This window comes from Phoenix dactylifera, chromosome 13 (genome assembly GCF_051530095.1).
Source record: "Phoenix dactylifera cultivar Ajwa chromosome 13, Ajwa_hap1_PhDact_Kaust_v1.1, whole genome shotgun sequence".
NCBI classification, from domain to species: Eukaryota; Viridiplantae; Streptophyta; class Magnoliopsida; order Arecales; family Arecaceae; genus Phoenix; species Phoenix dactylifera.
Window position 1 is genome coordinate 15,962,136 of NC_143202.1, and position 21,541 is coordinate 15,983,676.

Genomic DNA, 21,541 nt, shown 5'->3' on the forward strand with positions numbered 1-21,541 from the left:
TCCAATGACTTCATCTCATCATCCATGGCCAACTCCCACTCCTTCCTGGTATCAACCTCCAATGCCTCCGTGAAGCATTCAGGTTCGCCATTATCTGTGAGCAGCAAATAACTAAGAGTCCCATCATACCTTTGAGGAGGCTTCCCATGAGTACTACGAGTGGACCTTCTTAGTTGTGGAGGGGGTGCCAATGCTTCAGGTTCTTGCTCTGACTGAGTCTTCTGACCAGAATTTGTAGACTCCTCTTCAGGATCCACAAAACACGGCTCAACAGGTTTTGTTTCTGATTCAGTGCTCTGCTGCATTTTCTCATTGAATACCACATCATTACTACGAATGATCTTCTTGTGTTCGGGATCCCAAAGCCGGTACCCAAACTGTTGACCTCCGTATCCAACGAAAATACACTTCTTTGATTTGGCGTCTAGTTTGCTTCTTTGACTGGAATCAACATGGACATAACTGGTACAACCGAATACTCGTAAGTGCGCCAAATCAATCTTCTTCGCTGTCCATGCTTCCTCAGGAATCCCAAATTCAAGTTTCTTTGATGGCCCTCTGTTGATCAAGTAGGCAGCAGTGTTAACTGCTTCCGCCCAAAACTGCTGTGGCAATCCAGCATGTATCCTCATACTCCTGGCACGCTCATTAATTGTTCTGTTCATCCTTTCAGCAACTCCATTTTGTTGTGGTATTCCTGGAACTGTCCTTTGCCTGACGATCCCAGCATCTGCACAGTAGTCCTCAAACTCCCTGCTACAATACTCACCACCGTTGTCCGATCTCAGGCATTTCAACCTCTTTCCTGTCTCGAGTTCTACCATTGCCTGCCATCTCCTGAAGACCCCAAATACCTCTGACTTGTGCTTCAAGAAGAACACCCAAAGCTTCCTAGTAGCATCATCAATAAAAGTAACATAGTACTGAGATCCACCAATGGAAGAAACTGGTGCAGGCCCCCACACGTCCGTGTGCACGAGATCTAGCTTTTCTTGCTTCCGAGGTTTACCTTCTTTGTTGAATGAAACACGCTTCTGCTTTCCGAGAACACAATCCTCACAAAAGTCCATCTCAACACTCCTGAGACCCTGCAGCTTTCCCAACTGGTGCATCACCTCCAGTCCCTGATAACTCATGTGCCCAAGTCTACAATGCCATAACTTGGTGTCCACATCTGCTGCAACAACTCCAATAGAGTTCTCCGTGCCGTTGGTGACATAAAGTGTCCCAACCTTCTTGCCACTAGCCACCGTCAACGAACCTCTGAATATCTTCCACTGATCAGCTGTGAAAGTAGCCTTGTACCCCTGGCTCGCCAACTGTCCAACAGAAATCAGATTCCTCTGCAGTTGAGGTACGTGCCGTACGTCCTCAAGCTCAAGTGAAGATCCAGAAACCAACTTCACTTCCGCGCTTCCCCTTCCTTGTATGGTGCAAGGCTCTCCATCCCCTAGGTAGACTTTGCCAAAGTCTCCCTTCTCATATCCTCCAAGAAGCTTCCGTTGGGATGTAGCATGGAAAGACGCGCCCGAGTCTATCACCCAAGACTCGTCACAGGTAGACAAAGATAGAACGAGGGCATCCATATCACCGTCTTCAGCAAGATTTGCCAGATCCTTGCTGACTCCTTCGGTGTGGTCGCCTTGCTTCCCTTTAGGAGATTTGCAATCCCTCCTAAAGTGCCCCGTCTTCCCGCAGTTCCAGCACTTCGCTCCCTTGTTCTGAGGTGCTCGAGACCTGCTGGATCTCGACTTCGAGTCGCTTCGAAATCGACCGTCCTTCTTTTGTCTTCCCCGGTCAGAGGTGTTTAGTGCACTTCCAGACGACTCCGTAGCTCCAGAAGATTTCCTTCTTGCTTCTTCACTCAGAAGCACTCCCACAACGTCATCAAAAATCAACTTCCCCGTTGCCGAAGAGTTGCTCACCGCCATCACCAGGCCCTCCCAGCTATCAGGCAATCCGGAGAGGATTAGCAATGCCCGAATCTCGTCGTCAAAACTAATCTCCATTGACTCCAACTGGGCCGTGAGTCCATTGAACTCGTTGAGGTATTCTGCTACGCTGCCGCCATTTTTCATACGAAGATTAAACAACCTCTTCATGAGAAATACCTTGTTTGATGCTGAGGGTTTCTCGTACATCCGCGACAATGTTGCCATCAACTCCATCGTCGTCTTCTCGTTTTTGATGTTGAATGCCACTTGGGATGCAAGTGACAATCTGATGGTGCCGAGCGTCTTCCGATCGAGGACCTTCCAGTCTTCATCGGACATCTTCTCTGGTTTCTTTGCTCTACCTCCAAGAGGTAAATAGAGATCCTTCTGGTAAAGGTAATCTTCTATTTGCATCTTCCAAAACCCGAAGTTCGTGCCATTGAACTTCTCAATTCGCAACTTCCCTTCATCCGCCATTGCAGAATAACCAATAGCTCTGATACCAATTGATGTCGGCGCCCCGCACCGGAACCCACTCACACCAGCGCCGCCACCGACGTCGGACAAGCAAGAGAGATACAAACGGATAAGCACTCTCTCGCTCCCTCGACTCCGGACTCAAGGATCACCTCTTCGCTCCGCCTACGAAGGGCAAAAGATTACCCCGTGGTATCAGTAGGGTAAAACACTTGAGCACCGCAACGGATTATCAAAGATCAAAGGAAGAAGAAGGAAGAAAATAGCAAAGCAAACACAAAAATGTAACGAGGTTCGGCTACAAATAGCCTACGTCCTCCACCGCTCCAAATCTCAATAAGGATGAACTGATTACAGAGATAGCACACACCCGAACGATCACAAGCGATCGATCTACAAGAGATTCACACAGAATTCCCTTTGCACAAGAAGTAGGATCCCAATCCTCTTCTTCTCTAGAACCCTAGCATCACAAACAAGAGTCTCTCTCAAATATACGGCCAATCACATTACCCTAGGGCTCTCATGAGTCCTATATATAGTCTCAAGACCTTCAGATGATCATAGCCGTCGAAACGCCACCAAAAACACCAAAAGAAAATCGTCCGTACGATTTTTCGCGAGCCCGAGTCGACTCGGCTGAAGTCCGAGTCGACTCTGGCACGTCTGAACAACTTCCAGTTTAACTGGCACGATCTCGAGTCAACTCCACTGTATCTCGAGTCGACTCGACGATGCTCCGAGTCGACTCGACTGTAGTTCGAGTCGACTCTGACAGTCCAGACAGAAACATGGTTTTTGCGGCTTTCTCCTCTCGGGTCGACTCGACAGACCTCGAGTCGACTCGACTGTTCCCGAGTCGACTCGACTGAAGCTCGAGTCGACTCCGACAGTCCGCCAGACAGAAAACTATGCAGAATTGATTTTCCTTCAATTCTCTTCATCACCAAAGATCTCCACATACCCCAACAGTTGGAAGTAAGTGAAAGTCACTCATTTATATGATACTATCTTGCACCTCACTATATTCTTGACTTGTTAGTAGATAGATGGGGTGTAATGGAACTTGAGTTAGAGCCTGCTTAAATATGATAGCAATAAATCTCTATTGTCCTTGCAATTCTAGGTTCATACAATAATACTTGTTCAAATTTCGAGTTAAACATTGGAAATTCCTAACTAATTAAGTTTGTGGGTAACTTCACTACAAATCCTCACGAGACAACACTCATCCACTAGGGTAACCTAGGGGTTTAACAGCATGTTGCATCTGCTAAATGTAACCGCGATGCCTGCGAAAGTGAGCTACGATATTGCTTGAGGACCAGCAAAATTCAGGTTTGGGGGTGTGTTAAGTGCACATTTGTGCACATTTTAGCACTCTTTTGGACCTAATTTTCTAAAATTCTCCTGCATATAACTCTTAAAAAGATGTATTTATTTATTTTGGTTTTCTTATTGTAATTGTTGCTGGTGGTCCAAACCGAGAACGATTGACACGACGGTGTGAACGGGGTTCCGCCTGAGTTGTCTTGGTTGGTGCTGGTTGCGCTCCACCTTCCGCCAAGGAACCTGCAAACAAGCCTTGCACCACCACCAGGGTGGTGATGGCCCTCCGACGGTCAAGTCAGAGGAGATTGGAGGAGGAGAGATGATAATCACAAGTGGGAGAGAGTGCTCTGGGAGGTATTGCTTACCCCCCCCCTTCTCCCCCCAGCCGCATATATACCTGGCTGGGAGGTCTCTCAGGGGGGTTTGTCGTCGTGGGGCACGATAGAATGGCCACCGACATGGCCGTTACGGGGCGTCGTGGAGCAGCGCTGGGTACGGTCATGGCAGGGCGTAGTGGAGCTCCGCTTTGTACGGTTGATACAGGAGATCGTGGGCAGCATCGGGTACAGCCGTTGCAGGGAGTAGTGGAGCAGGAGGCCGCGGCGTGCCTCTGGAGAATAGCCTGTCGTTATCAAAAGATCTCCGACTCGGGGTCGGAATGCTGGATCATAGGGCAGCCGACCCGGGGTCGGGCTGCGAAGCCGAGGAGGTCCGACTCGGGGTCGGAGTGCTGGATCATAGGGCAGCCGACCCGGGGTCGGGCTGCGGAGCCGAGGAGGTCCGACTCGGGGTCGGAGTGCTGGATCATAGGGCAGCTGTAGCTTTCCTGGATACGCGTGCCGATCACGTGGGGCATGGCGGCTCAATTCCCCCATAACAGTAGCCCCCCACTTCCGAGCCTGGAACCAGAAGGGGAACAGGTGAAGGGAGTGATGTTTCGAGATTGCCGCCATCCTTCGGAGAGGCGCGCGCGCTTCAAGCTTCCCGCCTTCTTTATGGCGTATGGCGGTTGCTGCTGAGGGTCTCCTCTGAGGCCGAAGGCCGGATTGTGGCGAAGGTCTTGGAGGCCAAGGCTCAGATTATGGAGCGAGCTGAGGCGGAGCTGGCCGAGAAGAGGGCGGAAATCGGGCGTCAGGCGGTAGAGGCTTATCGCCAGTCCGCCGAGTTCGCCCATGATATGTCGGAGGCAGTGCGGACCTATCGCCAGTCTGACGAGTTTGTCCATGACGCGTCGGACGCGGGGGCCGAAGCCTTCACCTTGGGCTTCGAGGAGGGCCTGGCAAGGGTGTCGGCTAAGTATCCCGAAGTTGACCTGAGCGAGATCTCCCTCCTGGACTCCTCTCCGGCGCCATCGCCTGCTGGTTCTCCTGCTGCTTCCCTACCTCCCGCGGACGAGCCCGGCGTTCCCGACCCGGGAGTTCCTCCAAGCTGACCTCTTGTACCTTTCATTGTCTTTTTTATTTTTGTATGTCGGCGTTTTGCCCAATTGTATGGGCCTCGGCCCTGAAAATTAATGCACGTTGAATATTTCTTCATCTCGCCCTCGTCCTCTTTTTTTTTTTTTTTTTTTTTAGCTCTTGGTTGCTTCTTGCTGACTTTTGATTCCCGAAGTTCTTCCGGCGCTAGGCCAGGCATCCGAGGGTTAAACCTCAGGAAACTCTTCCGGCGCTAAGCCAGGCATCCGAGGGTTAGGCCTCAGGAAATTCTTCCGGCGCTAAGCCAGGCATCCGAGGGTTAGGCCTCAGGAAATTCTTCCGGCGCTAAGCCAGGCATCCGAGGGTTAGGCCTCAGGAAATTCTTCCGGCGCTAAGCCAGGCATCCGAGGGTTAGGCCTCAGGAAACTCTTCCGGCGCTGAGCCAGGCATCCGAGGGTTAGGCCTCAGGAAACTCTTCCGGCGCTAAGCCAGGCATCCGAGGGTTAGGCCTCAGGAAATTCTTCCGGCGCTAAGCCAGGCATCCGAGGGTTAGGCCTCAGGAAATTCTTCCGGCGCTAAGCCAGGCATCCGAGGGTTAGGCCTCAGGAAACTCTTCCGGCGCTGAGCCAGGCATCCGAGGGTTAGGCCTCAGGAAATTCTTCCGGCGCTAGGCCAGGCATCCGAGGGTTAGGCCTCAGGAAACTCTTCCGGCGCTAGGCCAGGCATCCGAGGGTTAGGCCTCAGGAAACTCTTCCGGCGCTAAGCCAGGCATCCGAGGGTTGGGCCTCAGGAAATTCTTCCGGCGCTAAGCCAGGCATCCGAGGGTTAGGCCTCAGGAAACTCTTCCGGCGCTGAGCCAGGCATCCGAGGGTTAGGCCTCAGGAAATTCTTCCGGCGCTAAGCCAGGCATCCGAGGGTTAGGCCTCAGGAAATTCTTCCGCTCGCTGGTCGGCCAAGGCTGGCGCAAGCCGAAGCGACCGGTCGGGGCTTCCGGCTAGTCTGCTCCCGGGATGATCATCGGGTTAGCCAGGCATCTGAGGGTTGTCAAGCCTCAGGGAAATTCCGCTCGTTGGTCGGCCAAGGCTGGCGCAAGCCGAGGCGACCGGTCGGGGCTTCCGGCTAGTCTGCTTCCGGGATGATCATCGGGTTAGCCAGGCATCCGAGGGCCGAGCCTCGGGAGATTCCACTCGTTGGTCGGCCTAGGCTGGCGCAAGCCGAGGCGACCGGTCGGGGCTTCCGGCTAGTCTGCTCCCGGGATGATCATCGGGTTAGCCAGGCATCTGAGGGTTGTCAAGCCTCAGAGAAATTCCGCTCGTTGGTCGGCCAAGGCTGGCGCAAGCCGAGGCGACCGGTCGGGGCTTCCGGCTAGTCTGCTCCCGGGATGATCATCGGGTTAGCCAGGCATCTGAGGGTTGTCAAGCCTCAGGGAAATTCCACTCGTTGGTCGGCCTAGGCTGGCGCAAGCCGAGGCGACCGGTCGGGGCTTCCGGCTAGTCTGCTCCCGGGATGATCATCGGGTTAGCCAGGCATCTGAGGGTTGTCAAGCCTCAGGGAAATTCCACTCGTTGGTCGGCCTAGGCTGGCGCAAGCCGAGGCGACCGGTCGGGGCTTCCGGCTAGTCTGCTCCCGGGATGATCATCGGGTTAGCCAGGCATCTGAGGGTTGTCAAGCCTCAGGGAAATTCCGCTCGTTGGTCGGCCAAGGCTGGCGCAAGCCGAGGCGACCGGTCGGGGCTTCCGGCTAGTCTGCTCCCGGGATGATCATCGGGTTAGCCAGGCATCCGAGGGCCGAGCCTCGGGAGATTCCACTCGTTGGTCGGCCTAGGCTGGCGCAAGCCGAGGCGACCGGTCGGGGCTTCCGGCTAGTCTGCTCCCGGGATGATCATCGGGTTAGCCAGGCATCTGAGGGTTGTCAAGCCTCAGGGAAATTCCGCTCGTTGGTCGGCCAAGGCTGGCGCAAGCCGAGGCGACCGGTCGGGGCTTCCGGCTAGTCTGCTCCCGGGATGATCATCGGGTTAGCCAGGCATCCGAGGGCCGAGCCTCGGGAGATTCCACTCGTTGGTCGGCCTAGGCTGGCGCAAGCCGAGGCGACCGGTCGGGGCTTCCGGCTAGTCTGCTCCCGGGATGATCATCGGGTTAGCCAGGCATCTGAGGGTTGTCAAGCCTCAGGGAAATTCCACTCGTTGGTCGGCCAAGGCTGGCGCAAGCCGAGGCGACCGGTCGGGGCTTCCGGCTAGTCTGCTCCCGGGATGATCATCGGGTTAGCCAGGCATCCGAGGGTTGTCAAGCCTCAGAGAAATTCCGCTCGTTGGTCGGCCAAGGCTGGCGCAAGCCGAGGCGACCGGTCGGGGCTTCCGGCTAGTCTGCTCCCGGGATGATCATCGGGTTAGCCAGGCATCTGAGGGTTGTCAAGCCTCAGGAAAATTCCACTCGTTGGTCGGCCAAGGCTGGCGCAAGCCGAGGCGACCGATCGGGGCTTCCGGCTAGTCTGCTCCCGGGATGATCATCGGGTTAGCCAGGCATCCGAGGGTTGTCAAGCCTCAGGAAAATTCCGCTCGTTGGTCGGCCAAGGCTGGCGCAAGCCGAGGCGACCGGTCGGGGCTTCCGGCTAGTCTGCTCCCGGGATGATCATCGGGTTAGCCAGGCATCTGAGGGTTGTCAAGCCTCAGGGAAATTCCGCTCGTTGGTCGGCCAAGGCTGGCGCAAGCCGAGGCGACCGGTCGGGGCTTCCGGCTAGTCTGCTCCCGGGATGATCATCGGGTTAGCCAGGCATCTGAGGGTTGTCAAGCCTCAGGGAAATTCCGCTCGTTGGTCGGCCAAGGCTGGCGCAAGCCGAGGCGACCGGTCGGGGCTTCCGGCTAGTCTGCTCCCGGGATGATCATCGGGTTAGCCAGGCATCCGAGGGCCGAGCCTCGGGAGATTCCACTCGTTGGTCGGCCTAGGCTGGCGCAAGCCGAGGCGACCGGTCGGGGCTTCCGGCTAGTCTGCTCCCGGGATGATCATCGGGTTAGCCAGGCATCTGAGGGTTGTCAAGCCTCAGGGAAATTCCACTCGTTGGTCGGCCAAGGCTGGCGCAAGCCGAGGCGACCGGTCGGGGCTTCCGGCTAGTCTGCTCCCGGGATGATCATCGGGTTAGCCAGGCATCCGAGGGTTGTCAAGCCTCAGAGAAATTCCGCTCGTTGGTCGGCCAAGGCTGGCGCAAGCCGAGGCGACCGGTCGGGGCTTCCGGCTAGTCTGCTCCCGGGATGATCATCGGGTTAGCCAGGCATCTGAGGGTTGTCAAGCCTCAGGGAAATTCCACTCGTTGGTCGGCCAAGGCTGGCGCAAGCCGAGGCGACCGATCGGGGCTTCCGGCTAGTCTGCTCCCGGGATGATCATCGGGTTAGCCAGGCATCCGAGGGTTGTCAAGCCTCAGGAAAATTCCGCTCGTTGGTCGGCCAAGGCTGGCGCAAGCCGAGGCGACCGGTCGGGGCTTCCGGCTAGTCTGCTCCCGGGATGATCATCGGGTTAGCCAGGCATCTGAGGGTTGTCAAGCCTCAGGGAAATTCCGCTCGTTGGTCGGCCAAGGCTGGCGCAAGCCGAGGCGACCGGTCGGGGCTTCCGGCTAGTCTGCTCCCGGGATGATCATCGGGTTAGCCAGGCATCTGAGGGTTGTCAAGCCTCAGGGAAATTCCGCTCGTTGGTCGGCCAAGGCTGGCGCAAGCCGAGGCGACCGGTCGGGGCTTCCGGCTAGTCTGCTCCCGGGATGATCATCGGGTTAGCCAGGCATCCGAGGGCCGAGCCTCGGGAGATTCCACTCGTTGGTCGGCCTAGGCTGGCGCAAGCCGAGGCGACCGGTCGGGGCTTCCGGCTAGTCTGCTCCCGGGATGATCATCGGGTTAGCCAGGCATCCGAGGGCCGAGCCTCGGGACATTCCACTCGTTGGTCGGCCACTTGTCGCTCGCCGCCCATCGGGGTTTCTCTGTGCCCAGCCGCGACCGTGTTTCTCCTCTCCTCCATGCGTTGCCTGGGGGGAACACGAGAAGGGTATTAAACGCTAATTAATGCGTTACCTGGGAAATCGGATCGCCAGTTGCTGCTGGTGAGGAGTGTTAGTTGAGCGGCCGCGATACGCGGGTTCTTCGAGGAGGATGCGGCCTGGGCGCGAGCGGAGACACGTGGACCTAGGGGTATACGTCACCCGGATCGTCCTGCACAAAGAATGCGATTTAAGGAGAATGACGCTTAGAAAATCGCGGGGAGATACGCCTCGGGAGCCGGAACGGCTCCGGATTCAGTGCGCCTGCATTTATTGGAGCCACCCGTATCGGAACTACCAGGGGGCCGCAGCTTGGCTATAAATACAGGTGCAGGTACGATGGAATTTGCCAAGCCGGAGCTGCAGGTTGCCATGGATCGCGGACCTCCTCCTTGGCATATGACTGAGAGACTCCTGTCGAAGGAAAGGGGAGGCGCTCCCCTTACAACTTCAGCCAACTAGCCGTTTCATCTGGGATCAACAAGGAGGGTCTCCCCGGCGGAACTCCGCTCTAGGCGTTTCATCCGGGATCACATCTCCCCTCCTTGAAGTTCAGCCTCCCGGTTGAGCTCTGCGCCGGACGCTCAATCCGGGACCGCGCCTCCATATACTCTTCCCCCTTGAATCCCTTCTCTTCCCTACCACTGGGGAAGATGGGAATATCCTTTGGAGGCGGCGTTCCCCTGGGGGCAGCGGGAGCTTCTTCTGCGGCGGCTCCTCCTCTTTTTGGTGAGGTGCTGGATGGCGCCTCCGGTTAGAAGCACCCACTTCTGGTGGGACTGCAGCCGCCCTGGGTTGAGGGTTTGGGTCCCCACCTCTTCTTTACTTTCTTTACTCCCTAATTCCCCTCTGGGAATTCCTTGTAATCACACGAGCACGCCACTGTAACCAGAAATTATTGAAATGAAAAGTATTGCACCTTTTTAAATTGTCTTTCTGGCCTTGTTGTTCTACTGGTAATACATCCGCAGGTTAGCGGAATTCCAGCCCCTTGGAATTTCTCGGCCATCTAGGGCTTCCAACTGGTAGGAGCCAGGTCGGTTTACCCAACGAACTTTATACGGGCCTTCCCAATTTGGCGCTAGCTTCCCACCTTCCGTAGGTTGAGATGCCTTAGCTCGCCTCAGCACCAGATCTCCAATTCTGAAAAGCTTCGGTCGGACTTTGGAGTTGTAATATCGGGCCACCCTCTGCTGATACATTGCCATCCGTACCTGAGCCATTTCCCTTGCCTCTTCCAAGAGATCCAAGTTCCCTCGGAGTTGCTCTGAATTGGCCTCGGGTCGGTGCGCGGCCACCCGAGGCGAGGGGAGTCCGAGCTCCACGGGGGCAACGGCTTCCGTGCCATAGGTTAGGCTGAAAGGCGTCTCTCCAGTAGGAGTCCGTTGTGTGGTCCGATACGCCCAAAGGACATTCTCGAGTTCCTCGACCCAAGCTTGCCCCGTCCGGCCGATCCGCACTTTGATACCTTGGAGGATTGTCCGATTTGTGACCTCGGCCTCGCCGTTGGTTTGGGGATGCGACACGGATGTGAACCGATGCTCGATCCCGAATTCCTCGCAGAAGTCCCGGAAGTGCTTGTTATCAAACTGTCGACCGTTATCCAAGATGAGGACCCGAGGTACTCCAAATCGGACAATGATGTTCTTCTTCACGAACTTCCGGACTTGTGCCTCCGTGATGGTGGCCAGTGGCTCTGCCTCCACCCACTTGGTGAAGTAGTCGATGGCGACAATCAAAAATTTCCGCTGGGCCGAAGCGACGGAGAATGGTCCGAGGATATCCATTCCCCACTGTGCGAAGGGCCAGGGCGCGGTGATTGGCGCCAAGGGGACAGGGGGACTCTCTGGACGTTGGCGTGGCGCTGGCAGGCGTCGCATTTCCGCACGTGGTCCTTCGAGTCCTCCAACAAGGTCGGCCAATAGTAGCCTTGCCTCATGATCTTATGCGCCAAGGACCTAGCCCCCAAGTGCGATCCGCAGATGCCTTCGTGGACTTCGCCGAGGGCGTAGGCCGCTTCCGCGGGGCGGAGGCACCTTAAGAGGGGGGCGGTAAACGAGGTCCGATACAGCCTCCCTTCATAAAGTACGTAGTGGGCGGACTTCTTTACAAGCCGCCGGGCCTGATCTTCGTCTTCAGGGAGGATTCCTTCGGCGAGGTAGGCGACGAGCGGGTCCATCCAAGACGGCTCCGGATCAATTGCCATCACCGCTCCAGCCCCGTCAATGCTCGGGGCATCCAGGGTCTCCAGGTAGATTGCCCTCGACAAGTTGTGCGCGTCTGCGTCCACTAGGCGGGACAACCTGTCGGCCCTGGCATTTTCGCTCCTCGGGACCTGCTGAATGTCAACACTGCCGAGGTCGGGAATGAGTGTTTGCACCTTCCGGACGTAGCTCTGCATGGTCGGGCTCCGCGCCTCGAACTCCCCCCGAACCTGCCCGACCACCAGCTGGGAGTCGGTGAAGACTTTCAGACGCCGGATGCCGAGCTCCTTGGCGAGTTTGAGTCCCGCGACTAGGGCCTCGTACTCCGCCTCATTGTTGGTCACTGGAAATCCGAACCTCAAGGCATACTCGGCTATCACTCCATCGGGATTGGTGAGGACCAGCCCAGCCCCTCCACCTTCAGGGTTCGACGACCCGTCAATGTGGAGCGTCCAGATCGGGAGATCGAGGCTGGGTGTCTCCGGCGGCTTAGGTTCCGCCTCCTGCACAGTGCACTCAGCGAGAAAGTCCGCGAGCACCTGGGCCTTGATGGCTGGTCGGGGCTGGTAGCGGATGTCGAACTCACCAAGTTCTACTGCCCACTTCACCAGCCGTCCCGCATTCTCTGGATTGCTGAGAATCTGCCGCAGTGGTTGATCGGTCAAAAGGGTGACAGAATGAGCCTGGAAATAGGGGCGAAGCCTCCTGGTCGCAGTCAGCAGCGCGAAGGCGATCTTCTCAGCCTTCGTGTACCGCATCTCGGCATCCCGGAGGACTCGGCTGATGTAGTATACAGGCTTCTGAAGTCTTGCCTCTTCCCGAACCAGTACTGCGCTGACTGCGGTTGGGGAGACCGCCAGGTAAAGGTAGAGCATCTCCCCCTCTTGCGGCTTGGACAGCAGGGGAGGAGACGCCATGTACTCCTTGAGCTGGTCGAACGCCGCATGACATTCGGCCGTCCAGAGGAAGTCTTTTGGGCGCTTCAACACCTTGAAGAATGGTTGGCAGCGTTCGGCCGACTTTGCCATAAATCGTCCGAGCGCGGCGACCCTTCCAGCGAGCTCCTGAACCTCCTTCACTTTGGTCGGAGGGGACATATCTTGGATGGCTTTGATCTTGTCCGGGTTGGCCTCGATCCCGCGCTGGTTGACAATGAAACCGAGGAACCTTCCGGCCGAAGCACCAAAAGCGCACTTCGCTGGGTTTAGCTTCATGCGAAACTTTCGCAAGGTGGTGAAAGTCTCCTCCAGATCTGCAATGTGCTGGTCTGCATGGCGGCTTTTTACCAGCATATCGTCCACGTACACCTCCATATTCCGGCCGATCTGCTCCTTGAAGATTTTATTGACGAGGCGCTGGTAAGTGGCGCCAGCGTTCTTCAGACCGAAGGGCATTACCTTGTAACAGTACAGCCCCCGGTCTGTTATGAAGGCAGTTTTCTCCTCGTCCTGTGGAGCCATCATTATTTGGTTGTAGCCGGAGAAGGCGTCCATAAAAGACAGTAGCTGATATCCGGAAGTCGCGTCGACCAGTTGGTCTATCCGTGGAAGCGGAAAGCTATCCTTGGGGCACGCCTTGTTCAGGTCGGTGTAGTCGACGCACATCCTCCACTTCCCGCTCGCCTTCCGGACAAGTACGACGTTTGCCAGCCACTCGGGGTAGCTCACCTCTCTTATGAAACCTGCCTCCAAGAGTTTGTCTACCTCCTGGTCGACCACCCGGATCCGATCCGGGGCACAGTGTCTCTTCTTTTGCTTTACTGGTCGGTGGGTTGGGTCGACGTTGAGGGCGTGAGAAACGACCTCCGGGTCGATCCCAGGTACATCGGCCGCCGACCAGGCAAACACATCTGCATTGGCTCGGAGGAATTCCACTAACCGGAGCCGAGCTTCCAAGTCGAGGTTGGCACCGACCCGGACCGTGCGGTCCGGGCGGCCTTCTTCGAGGGGAACTTCGATTACGCCCTCGGCCGGCTCCCCGTGCCACAAGGCCACTTCGTCTCTGGCGTCAAGTGACTCGACGCTTAGGGCCTCCATGGGCTTCTTCCCTTTGAGAGTTGCTAGGAAACACTGCCGTGCGGTCGGCTGGTCACCTCGGACCTCTCCAATCCCGGCCGCTGTGGGGAACCGCATGAGCAAATGGTAGGTAGAAACCACCGCGCGAAGGGCGTTCAGTCCGGGTCGTCCGAGGATAGCGTTGTAGGCCGAGGGGACACGGACGACCAAGAACCCGAGCCGCACCGTGGCTTCTGCGGGTGCAATGCCCGCAGTCACAGGCAGCTCGATGACACCTTCGGCCGAGATAGCGTCTCCAGTGAATCCTATGAGGGGGGTGGATGTTTTGTGCAACAATTGTCGGGAAAAGCCCATCTTTTGGAAGGCCTCGTAATACAAAATATCAGCTGAGCTTCCACTATCCACAAGAACACGCCTTACATCATAGTCCGCCATAGTGAGAGAGATCACCATGGCGTCATCGTGGGGAGTCTGAACCCCCTTTACATCTTCATCACAAAAAGTGATTACATTTCCGACCCGCTGCCTCTTCGCGACGGCCACTCCTGATACTTCCGCCGAGCCCCCTGCGTTCCTCACGGGCCGAGAGCAGCCCCCAGTGATGGTGTGGATCACTCCCGCAACGGGTCGATTCTGCTCCCGAGGCTCCTGAGGGGCCGGGTCGGCTGGACGCGGGTCTGCGGGGGGACGTCGGTCGTTTACATATCGACCGAGACGCCCTCGGCGAATGAGAGCCTCGATCTCGTCCCGAAGCTGGAAGCAGTCTTCGGTATCGTGGCCGTGGTCTCGGTGGTACTCACAGTACGCCCGAGAAGGCTTCCTCCCAGGGATCTTCTTCATCTGCCTCGGGACCGGGAGGTTTTCCCGCCCCTTGACCTCCATGAGGATCTGGGCCCGGGGGGCCAGGAGTGGGGTGTACCGGTTGAAGCGTCGGTGCGGAGAACGAGGGCGTGTGGCGCCGTGGTTCCTTGCTGGTGACGGGCTTCTGCGCCGGCGTTGAGGCGTCGGGCTCCTCCTCTGGGGTGCCTCTTTTCGCCTTTTCTTCCCGGGCTTTAGAGGGGCCTCGGCGGCCTCCTTGTTCCGGTGGGAGGCTGCCTCCTCGGCGTCTGCATACTGGTTTGCCCGAGACAACAGCTCCGGGAAGCTCCGCGGCAGGCGTTTGTCCAGGGAGAAGGTGAGTCTGCCCTTCCGGAAGCCTCGCTTCAGGGCTGAGAGAGCCACCTCCTGGCTCAAATTCCGGACCTCCAGTGTTGCCTTGTTGAAGCAGGTGAGATAATCCCGCAGGCTCTCTCCCTCGTTCTGCCGGACATCGAAGAGGGAGTCGGAGACCAGTCTTCGCCGGCTACTGACGGCGAAATGGCTGATGAAGAGACGGGTGAACTGGTGGAAGGACTGGATGGAATTAGCCTCCAGGCCGGCGAACCACGCCCTTGCCGGGCCGCGGAGGGTCGCCGGGAAGGCTTTGCAGAGGAGAGGATCCGATGCTCCATGGAGGAGCATAAGAGTCCTGAAACTCTCCACGTGGTCCCGTGGGTCCGCCGCCCCGTCGTAGGGTTCGATCGCCGGCATTTTGAACCCCGGCGGGTTTAGGGTTCGCAGGATCCTTGAGGCAAGCGCCGGCTGGGAGGAGATTTCCAAGTCGGCGAAGGGATCTTTGGAGTGGCCCTTCAGGACCTGGAGCTGTCTGTGGAGATCGTCCACCCGCCGGTCCAGGGAGCGCGACCGGTGGGTGGGAGACAAGGAGCGGCGCGAGGGGGACCGACTGGAGTGCGGGCCCCTCGAGGACTGGGGTGTCTGAGAACGCGCCCGGGTCCGCCTCTCGTACCCCGCGCAGCTCCGATGAGAAGGTCCTGGCAGAATGGACCGCACTCGAGAATCCTCCCCGCGCCGGCGCTCCTCTCCATGGGAGAGGAAGGAGCGCGGGTTGTGAGGAAGAGGCGAGTGCTCGGGGAGCAGCGGCTCCTGAGCCCGCTGCGGCACCCGAGAGATCACACCCTGCAGATTCTGCACTGCCTCCGCGAGGGTGCGAACCTGCTGGGCTAGCTAGTCGAACTGAGCAGGTTCGACCGTCTGAATGGGAGGAGAAGCGGTGGAATGCTGCTGAGAGTGTGTTGGGGACGCAGCAGCCTCCCGGCCAGAGGCGCGAGAGGCTCCGCGACCGGAAGCATTGGAAGCTCCGCGACCACCTCGCCGTGCCATTACGATCGTTCTGAGATTCGGCCCTTCCTCTAGCGCCAACTGTTGCTGGTGGTCCAAACCGAGAACGATTGACACGACGGTGTGAACGGGGTTCCGCCTGAGTTGTCTTGGTTGGTGCTGGTTGCGCTCCACCTTCCGCCAAGGAACCTGCAAACAAGCCTTGCACCACCACCAGGGTGGTGATGGCCCTCCGACGGTCAAGTCAGAGGAGATTGGAGGAGGAGAGATGATAATCACAAGTGGGAGAGAGTGCTCTGGGAGGTATTGCTTACCCCCCCCCTTCTCCCCCCAGCCGCATATATACCTGGCTGGGAGGTCTCTCAGGGGGGTTTGTCGTCGTGGGGCACGATAGAATGGCCACCGACATGGCCGTTACGGGGCGTCGTGGAGCAGCGCTGGGTACGGTCATGGCAGGGCGTAGTGGAGCTCCGCTTTGTACGGTTGATACAGGAGATCGTGGGCAGCATCGGGTACAGCCGTTGCAGGGAGTAGTGAAGCAGGAGGCCGCGGCGTGCCTCTGGAGAATAGCCTGTCGTTATCAAAAGATCTCCGACTCGGGGTCGGAATGCTGGATCATAGGGCAGCCGACCCGGGGTCGGGCTGCGAAGCCGAGGAGGTCCGACTCGGGGTCGGAGTGCTGGATCATAGGGCAGCCGACCCGGGGTCGGGCTGCGGAGCCGAGGAGGTCCGACTCGGGGTCGGAGTGCTGGATCATAGGGCAGCTGTAGCTTTCCTGGATACGCGTGCCGATCACGTGGGGCATGGCGGCTCAATTCCCCCATAACAGTAATTAAAGGTCCTTCCGGGCCAAGCCAACCTAAAACCTAGGTCACTTCCTATCTTTCCACTGCATAATCATGATTCGTCCCTATTGTTATGGACAGAAGTTTATCTAAACCAATTGCGATCAGGCATATTTCAGCTATGGATCCCTTCTCTTTGCACCACTCTCACTTTATCACAAAAGAAAAGACCTTTTTAGCCTCCAATCTCATGAACAATAGCTGAAATTACTATTCATTCCCGAAGTTACTATTCATTGCTGAAATCACTGTTCATATGAACAGTATTTCGTGAAAACACTGTTCATATGAACAGTATTACGTGAAAATACTATTCATATGAACAGTATTACGTGAAAATACTATTCATATGAACAATGTTACGGAAAAATACTATTCATTTTCGCTATCCTTCTTCAGCCTCCCGCAGCAACTTCTTCTTCAGCCTTCAATCCCAACGGGCTCCCAAAATTTTTCCAACATCCAAAGCCGCATCAAGCGCCCGTTCCGTCCGCTTCCCAGCAAGGATCCCGCGGCAACTTCCATCTGCAGCATCCCAGTTCCCTTCCCGAATCAGCATCCCATGATCCCAACTCTCTTCCGGAGTTCTCCCGCATCCCGTGCTTCCGTCTCTTCCGCGATGCATGCCAAGGACCAAGCGATCCCACGAAAACCGAGTCCCAGCAAATCACACGTGCGTCCGTCTCCTCCGCGATGCAGATCAGCCTCCCCATGATCCAGCCATCCTCTTCATCAACCAGCCATCCGTGAAGGAAGCAATCAGCAACAATACCGATTCCGAGCGATCATGCTTGATCCCAGCCTCCCGCATCATGCCAAAGATCCCGTGGTAGCCTTCATTGTCAGCCATCGCAGCCTCCTCTGTGTCCGTTCCGAGTCAGCCTCTTAGCATCCCGTGATGCTTCCCAGTGATTCCGTGAGCAATCCTCCATGATTGGAAGCCATGATTCCAGATCAGCCTCTCCGCGTCCCTCTCTTCCCGAGTCCGCCTCCTAGCAGCCCAAGATTTCGTCTGCTCTTCTATAGTCCGTGATCCCACGCTGCATTCAAGCCTCCGAGTCCGCCTCTTCCATGAGCCCAAGCATCCAAGCCCCCGTCCGCGAGCAATCTTCTGCATGCCTGCGTTCATCATCCACGGATCCCACGTCCGTACCATCCCGAATCAGCTCCTCCCAGCACCCGCGGCATCTTTCCCGTTTCTCACCATCAAGGAGCCGCTCCAACCCCGCATCCAATGATCACGCATCCGATCCAGCCATTTGCATTCCACCCTAGCAATCATGCATCCTCCCCCTGTCCACACTTGAAGGGTAGGGTTGATCTATAAAAGGAGGAGTTCTCGGCTGGGCTAGAAGAGGAGGGAGCTCATATTTGAAAAAAAAAAAAAAAATAGAGCCATGCTCAATTTTGAAAGAACGAAATAAAAGAAAATGAAGAGAGAGAGAGAGAGTTCCACCGTGAGAAAAAAATGCAATTGTTTTCTTCTTTCCCTTTTTTTTATTTTATTTGTAGAAGAAAAGAAGCATTAGACTTCCTATCTCCATTTTTACTTTTGTAATCATTTTTTTATACAATCTATCAATTTTCTTTTATGCAATCCGTGTTATAGGTTTTGTTTAATTTCTGCTTTTTATGCAATCCAACAATTTTCTTTTATGCAATCCGTGTTTAAGTTTTAATTTAATATTCTGCAATTTATGTTATGCATTCTGGAATTCTTATTTTAATTGCAAAAGCTCTCTTTCTTTTCTATGTTTATTTTTTAGAAAAATAGCTCTGCTGGGTTAGAGATTAATCGAATATCCTCAATGAATTATTTTTTAAAAAATAAACCTTAATGGAGTTTCTATTCTCTATTTGTGTACTCCAATCGCCTCCCTGTGGATCGACCTCCTACAACCACTATTCATCGAATAGAGAATGGTAAAAGTAAAAAAAAAATAATATTTGTTTGTTGGTTAAGATTTTGACTACGACACCTTTTTTAAGTCATCCTCAGATCTACAAGAAAGCCGACAACATTGTGTATTATTTTTCTTTTCTTCACTCTTTACTTTTCTCAATACTTAGTTGAATATTTGTGATTATTACTTTCTATAATTGTTACATTTAGTTTATTTTATTAGATTTAAAAATGTGAGGAGATTTAATTTTGTTTTCGTAAAATATTATAAATCCAACTCACCCTCCTGCCTAGTTGGGCTAACAATAAGTCAACTTTGTCATATGCCTTCAAATGGCAAAAAAAAAAAAAAAAAAAAAAAGCATCTTCACATGACTCTTATTTTTTTTTTTTGAAAATGCAATGTAGTTGACACCTGTATTCTAGAAAATAACATAATATGTCAGGTATCAGTATTAATGTTTCTTGATGAATAAATAATGACTATTGCTTATAAGCTCTCCATTGTTTAATGCAACCTAAAACCAGAATTTCATAATCTCGCTCAAACATTTGTTACAATATTTTTTACATAATTAGAGTGCTCTCATCAGCATCATACATAATTTTGTACAAAAAAGCCAACAATAAAAGAAAAAGCCATTTCAAATCACATCAAATCTTTATCCATTGGACCCTTCCAGACCCTACTTTCCACTCTGCAGAGAGAGTACCTGTACAGTCTTCACTTCACTCGTGCTGTCACCGCGTCGCATAGCTTCCTCTATCGTGCGCCGCTCTCCTCTCCGTTCATGCTGGCGACCGCCGCGTCTCAAAATTTCCGACTAATTTAATGTGATAATAATTGAAGTAGATCTTGTCGTTTCCTCTACTGCGTCCGTGTGGCCGGCGAGACGGCGCCCGGCGACACGGCCCTGAACCCGACTGCGCGGCACTTGGCCTCGCCTACTCCGGCTACCGCGGCCCCGGCGGCGGCCGGTATCAGGTTGACTGTCCGTCGGTACGGCCCCAGCCATTTGGCCAGCATGTACCTCCCCTTCCGCCACGGTGGCACGTGCATTCCTCGCCGCCGCAGCGACCGCCGCACCGCCTCCGCCGCGATCAGCACCACCTGCCGCACCTCTTCCGGTCGCGCCACCATCACCCGCGGCAGCGCCGCCACCATCCTCCCGTACTCCTCCGTCGCCCTAGCCACCTCGAACTCCGCCGCAAATCCTACGTCCACTATATACCTTGCCACCGCCACCTCCTCCGCCGCGTCAACCACCACGTCGATGTACTCGTAGCTGCCGGCGGTGAGCCCCCCGGAGCTCTCCCACCGGGCCTTACAAATCCCGGCATTATATCCCCCCTCTCTCAGCCTTACCATCACCGCCCGGCGGTAAGCGGATCTACTCCACCGCAGCTCCGCCATGGCCTCGGCTGCCTCGGAGACGCCGGCCAGCAGCCGGAGGCGGAACAGCTCCCCCTTCCCCGACGGATCCAGCAGTTCTTTTACCTTCGTCGCCGCCTCGACGGACCGGTCGCCGTCCTCGGAATCGGACTCCTCGCCGTCGTCGGAAGCGGCGGCAACGGCGGATGCAGTAGGGGAGCTGGGCCCGCCGCTCTCGAGGAAGGCGTGGACAAGGCCGGAGAGGGCATCGTGCTCGCTCCCACTGCTGGCGTATCCAGTCATAAACCGGTCGTCGCCGCGGATTCGGGCTTTCACCTTGTCGTCAAGAGGGTCCGTCACCCGCTTCGCTCGGATGTACACCGCCATCTGCCGGTCACCGCCTCCCCAGCTCTCAGAGAGACGGGAAGGGGGACGAGGCTAGTGGATGAAAAGCGAGATGTAGGTCGTTGGCAATCTATATGGAGAGAGAGAGAGAGAGAGGAGAAGAGTGGCGATATTATAATGTTATCATGTTCACATCTGGAGGTCACGATGGGGTCACCAAATGTACGAACCTGCGTCAAATTTTAATGGACAAAAGGTCATAACGTAATTGCCCAAGGAATTTTATGGCAGAATATTCGCAGGACCGTGAATGGAAGTCTTAACTGGGCAAGGGTCGAACCGAAAAAAAAAAAAAAAAAAAAAAAAAAAAAAAAAAAAAAAAAACACTCGGCAAGGATATACCTGGCACCAATCCAAAGCGCTGGGCCACGTTGCGGTATATGCGGGGCGCAAGGTTTGATGCTGGATGGCGATTCCCCACACGTGGACGGCTTGGGCGTCCCACACTCCTGGTTGGTGGGGCTCGTGTGATGCTGTGGTTTACTGGAGGCGGGATCGTCTCCGGCATTGCGTCTCCGAGGGAAGAGCCGTTCCACACTGTGAGGCTCGTGTGATGTGGTTTACGGGAGGCCGGGTACGAGCGGAGAGATGGAGGGAGGGGCCTTTATAGGCACCGCCAAGCAGTCCAGGTGCGTTGAATGCATGGAAAGCGTCCAGGTTCGATGTATGCCAGGGATGAATTAGGGTTTGGATGTTGCTCTCCTTGAGGTCGAGGTCCATTGGGTGACTGGGTCCAGAATCGGATCCAATCTAGCATGTGAATCATACCCAAAATGTAGGTTAGTGTGTCAGGTTTTGGGTTCCAATTATCAAGGTCCACATCGTGTCTAAACTCAACCAATGTAGCTCAGTATGACTTAATAGGGAATGTTGCGCTCTTCTTGGTTGTTTCGATACCAAGTGTGTCCAAGTTCAATGTATGCAAATTTAGGCTGGCGTCTCAATGACACTCAATCAAGGTAAGGTGCAAGTTGATGGGACGGACCCAACCTGGCCAATCTAGACCTAAATCATACAAAAACTTACAACACAATCAAGACTCGATCTTTAATCTAAAGTTGGATGATTCATTGAAACTAAGACAAAAATGCTTAGTTTTACTCAATTGTCAAGTGGCCGTGTCATTTTATTATTTATTAGTCTAGTGCCAGCTTCAGACGACGGATGTGTTATATATTGGAATTCCTCGCACGCCGCAGAAAATTTCAGAAAAATTCTGCGCGCAGCGGAAGATATGCACGAGATTCCGTTCATCGCATGAACATATTTTAAAACCGTCGTTCGTAGATAGATTAGGATTAAATACTTTTTATATGATTAAGAAGATCAGATCTTCACCTTGTGCGGGTAGATGATCACCGCAATCTGATGATCGTGGTATTTGTTGAAGGTTCGCTTAAAGCCGCACACGCGTCCGGCCTCTACAGGTATCCACACGAGGAGAGGACCGATCAAAGCTCTCGAA

General features: G+C 55.0%; 1 protein-coding gene across 2 annotated transcripts; it reads right to left on the reverse strand.

Moving 5' to 3' along the window:
• Window positions 1-18,806: 18,806 nt before the first annotated feature.
• Window positions 18,807-20,654, reverse strand: LOC103698490 (uncharacterized). 2 transcript variants are annotated; one of them, XM_008780520.5, is made up of 2 exons: window positions 20,419-20,654; window positions 18,807-20,146 (listed from the first exon to the last, which is right to left on the reverse strand). In XM_008780520.5, exon 2 carries the CDS (start codon window positions 20,056-20,058, stop codon window positions 19,168-19,170), a length of 891 nt encoding a protein of 296 aa, XP_008778742.1. In that variant the 5' UTR covers window positions 20,059-20,146; window positions 20,419-20,654; the 3' UTR covers window positions 18,807-19,167. The 2 variants fall into 2 exon arrangements, with proteins under 2 accessions (XP_008778742.1, XP_038973670.1); XM_039117742.3 differs by having other exon boundaries at window positions 18,807-20,246.
• Window positions 20,655-21,541: the final 887 nt, after the last annotated feature.

Coding starts and splice junctions, on each gene's coding strand:
- LOC103698490 (XM_008780520.5), bottom strand. CDS start 20,058: ATGGCGGTGTACATCCGAGCGAAGCGGGTGACGGACCCTCTTGACGAC.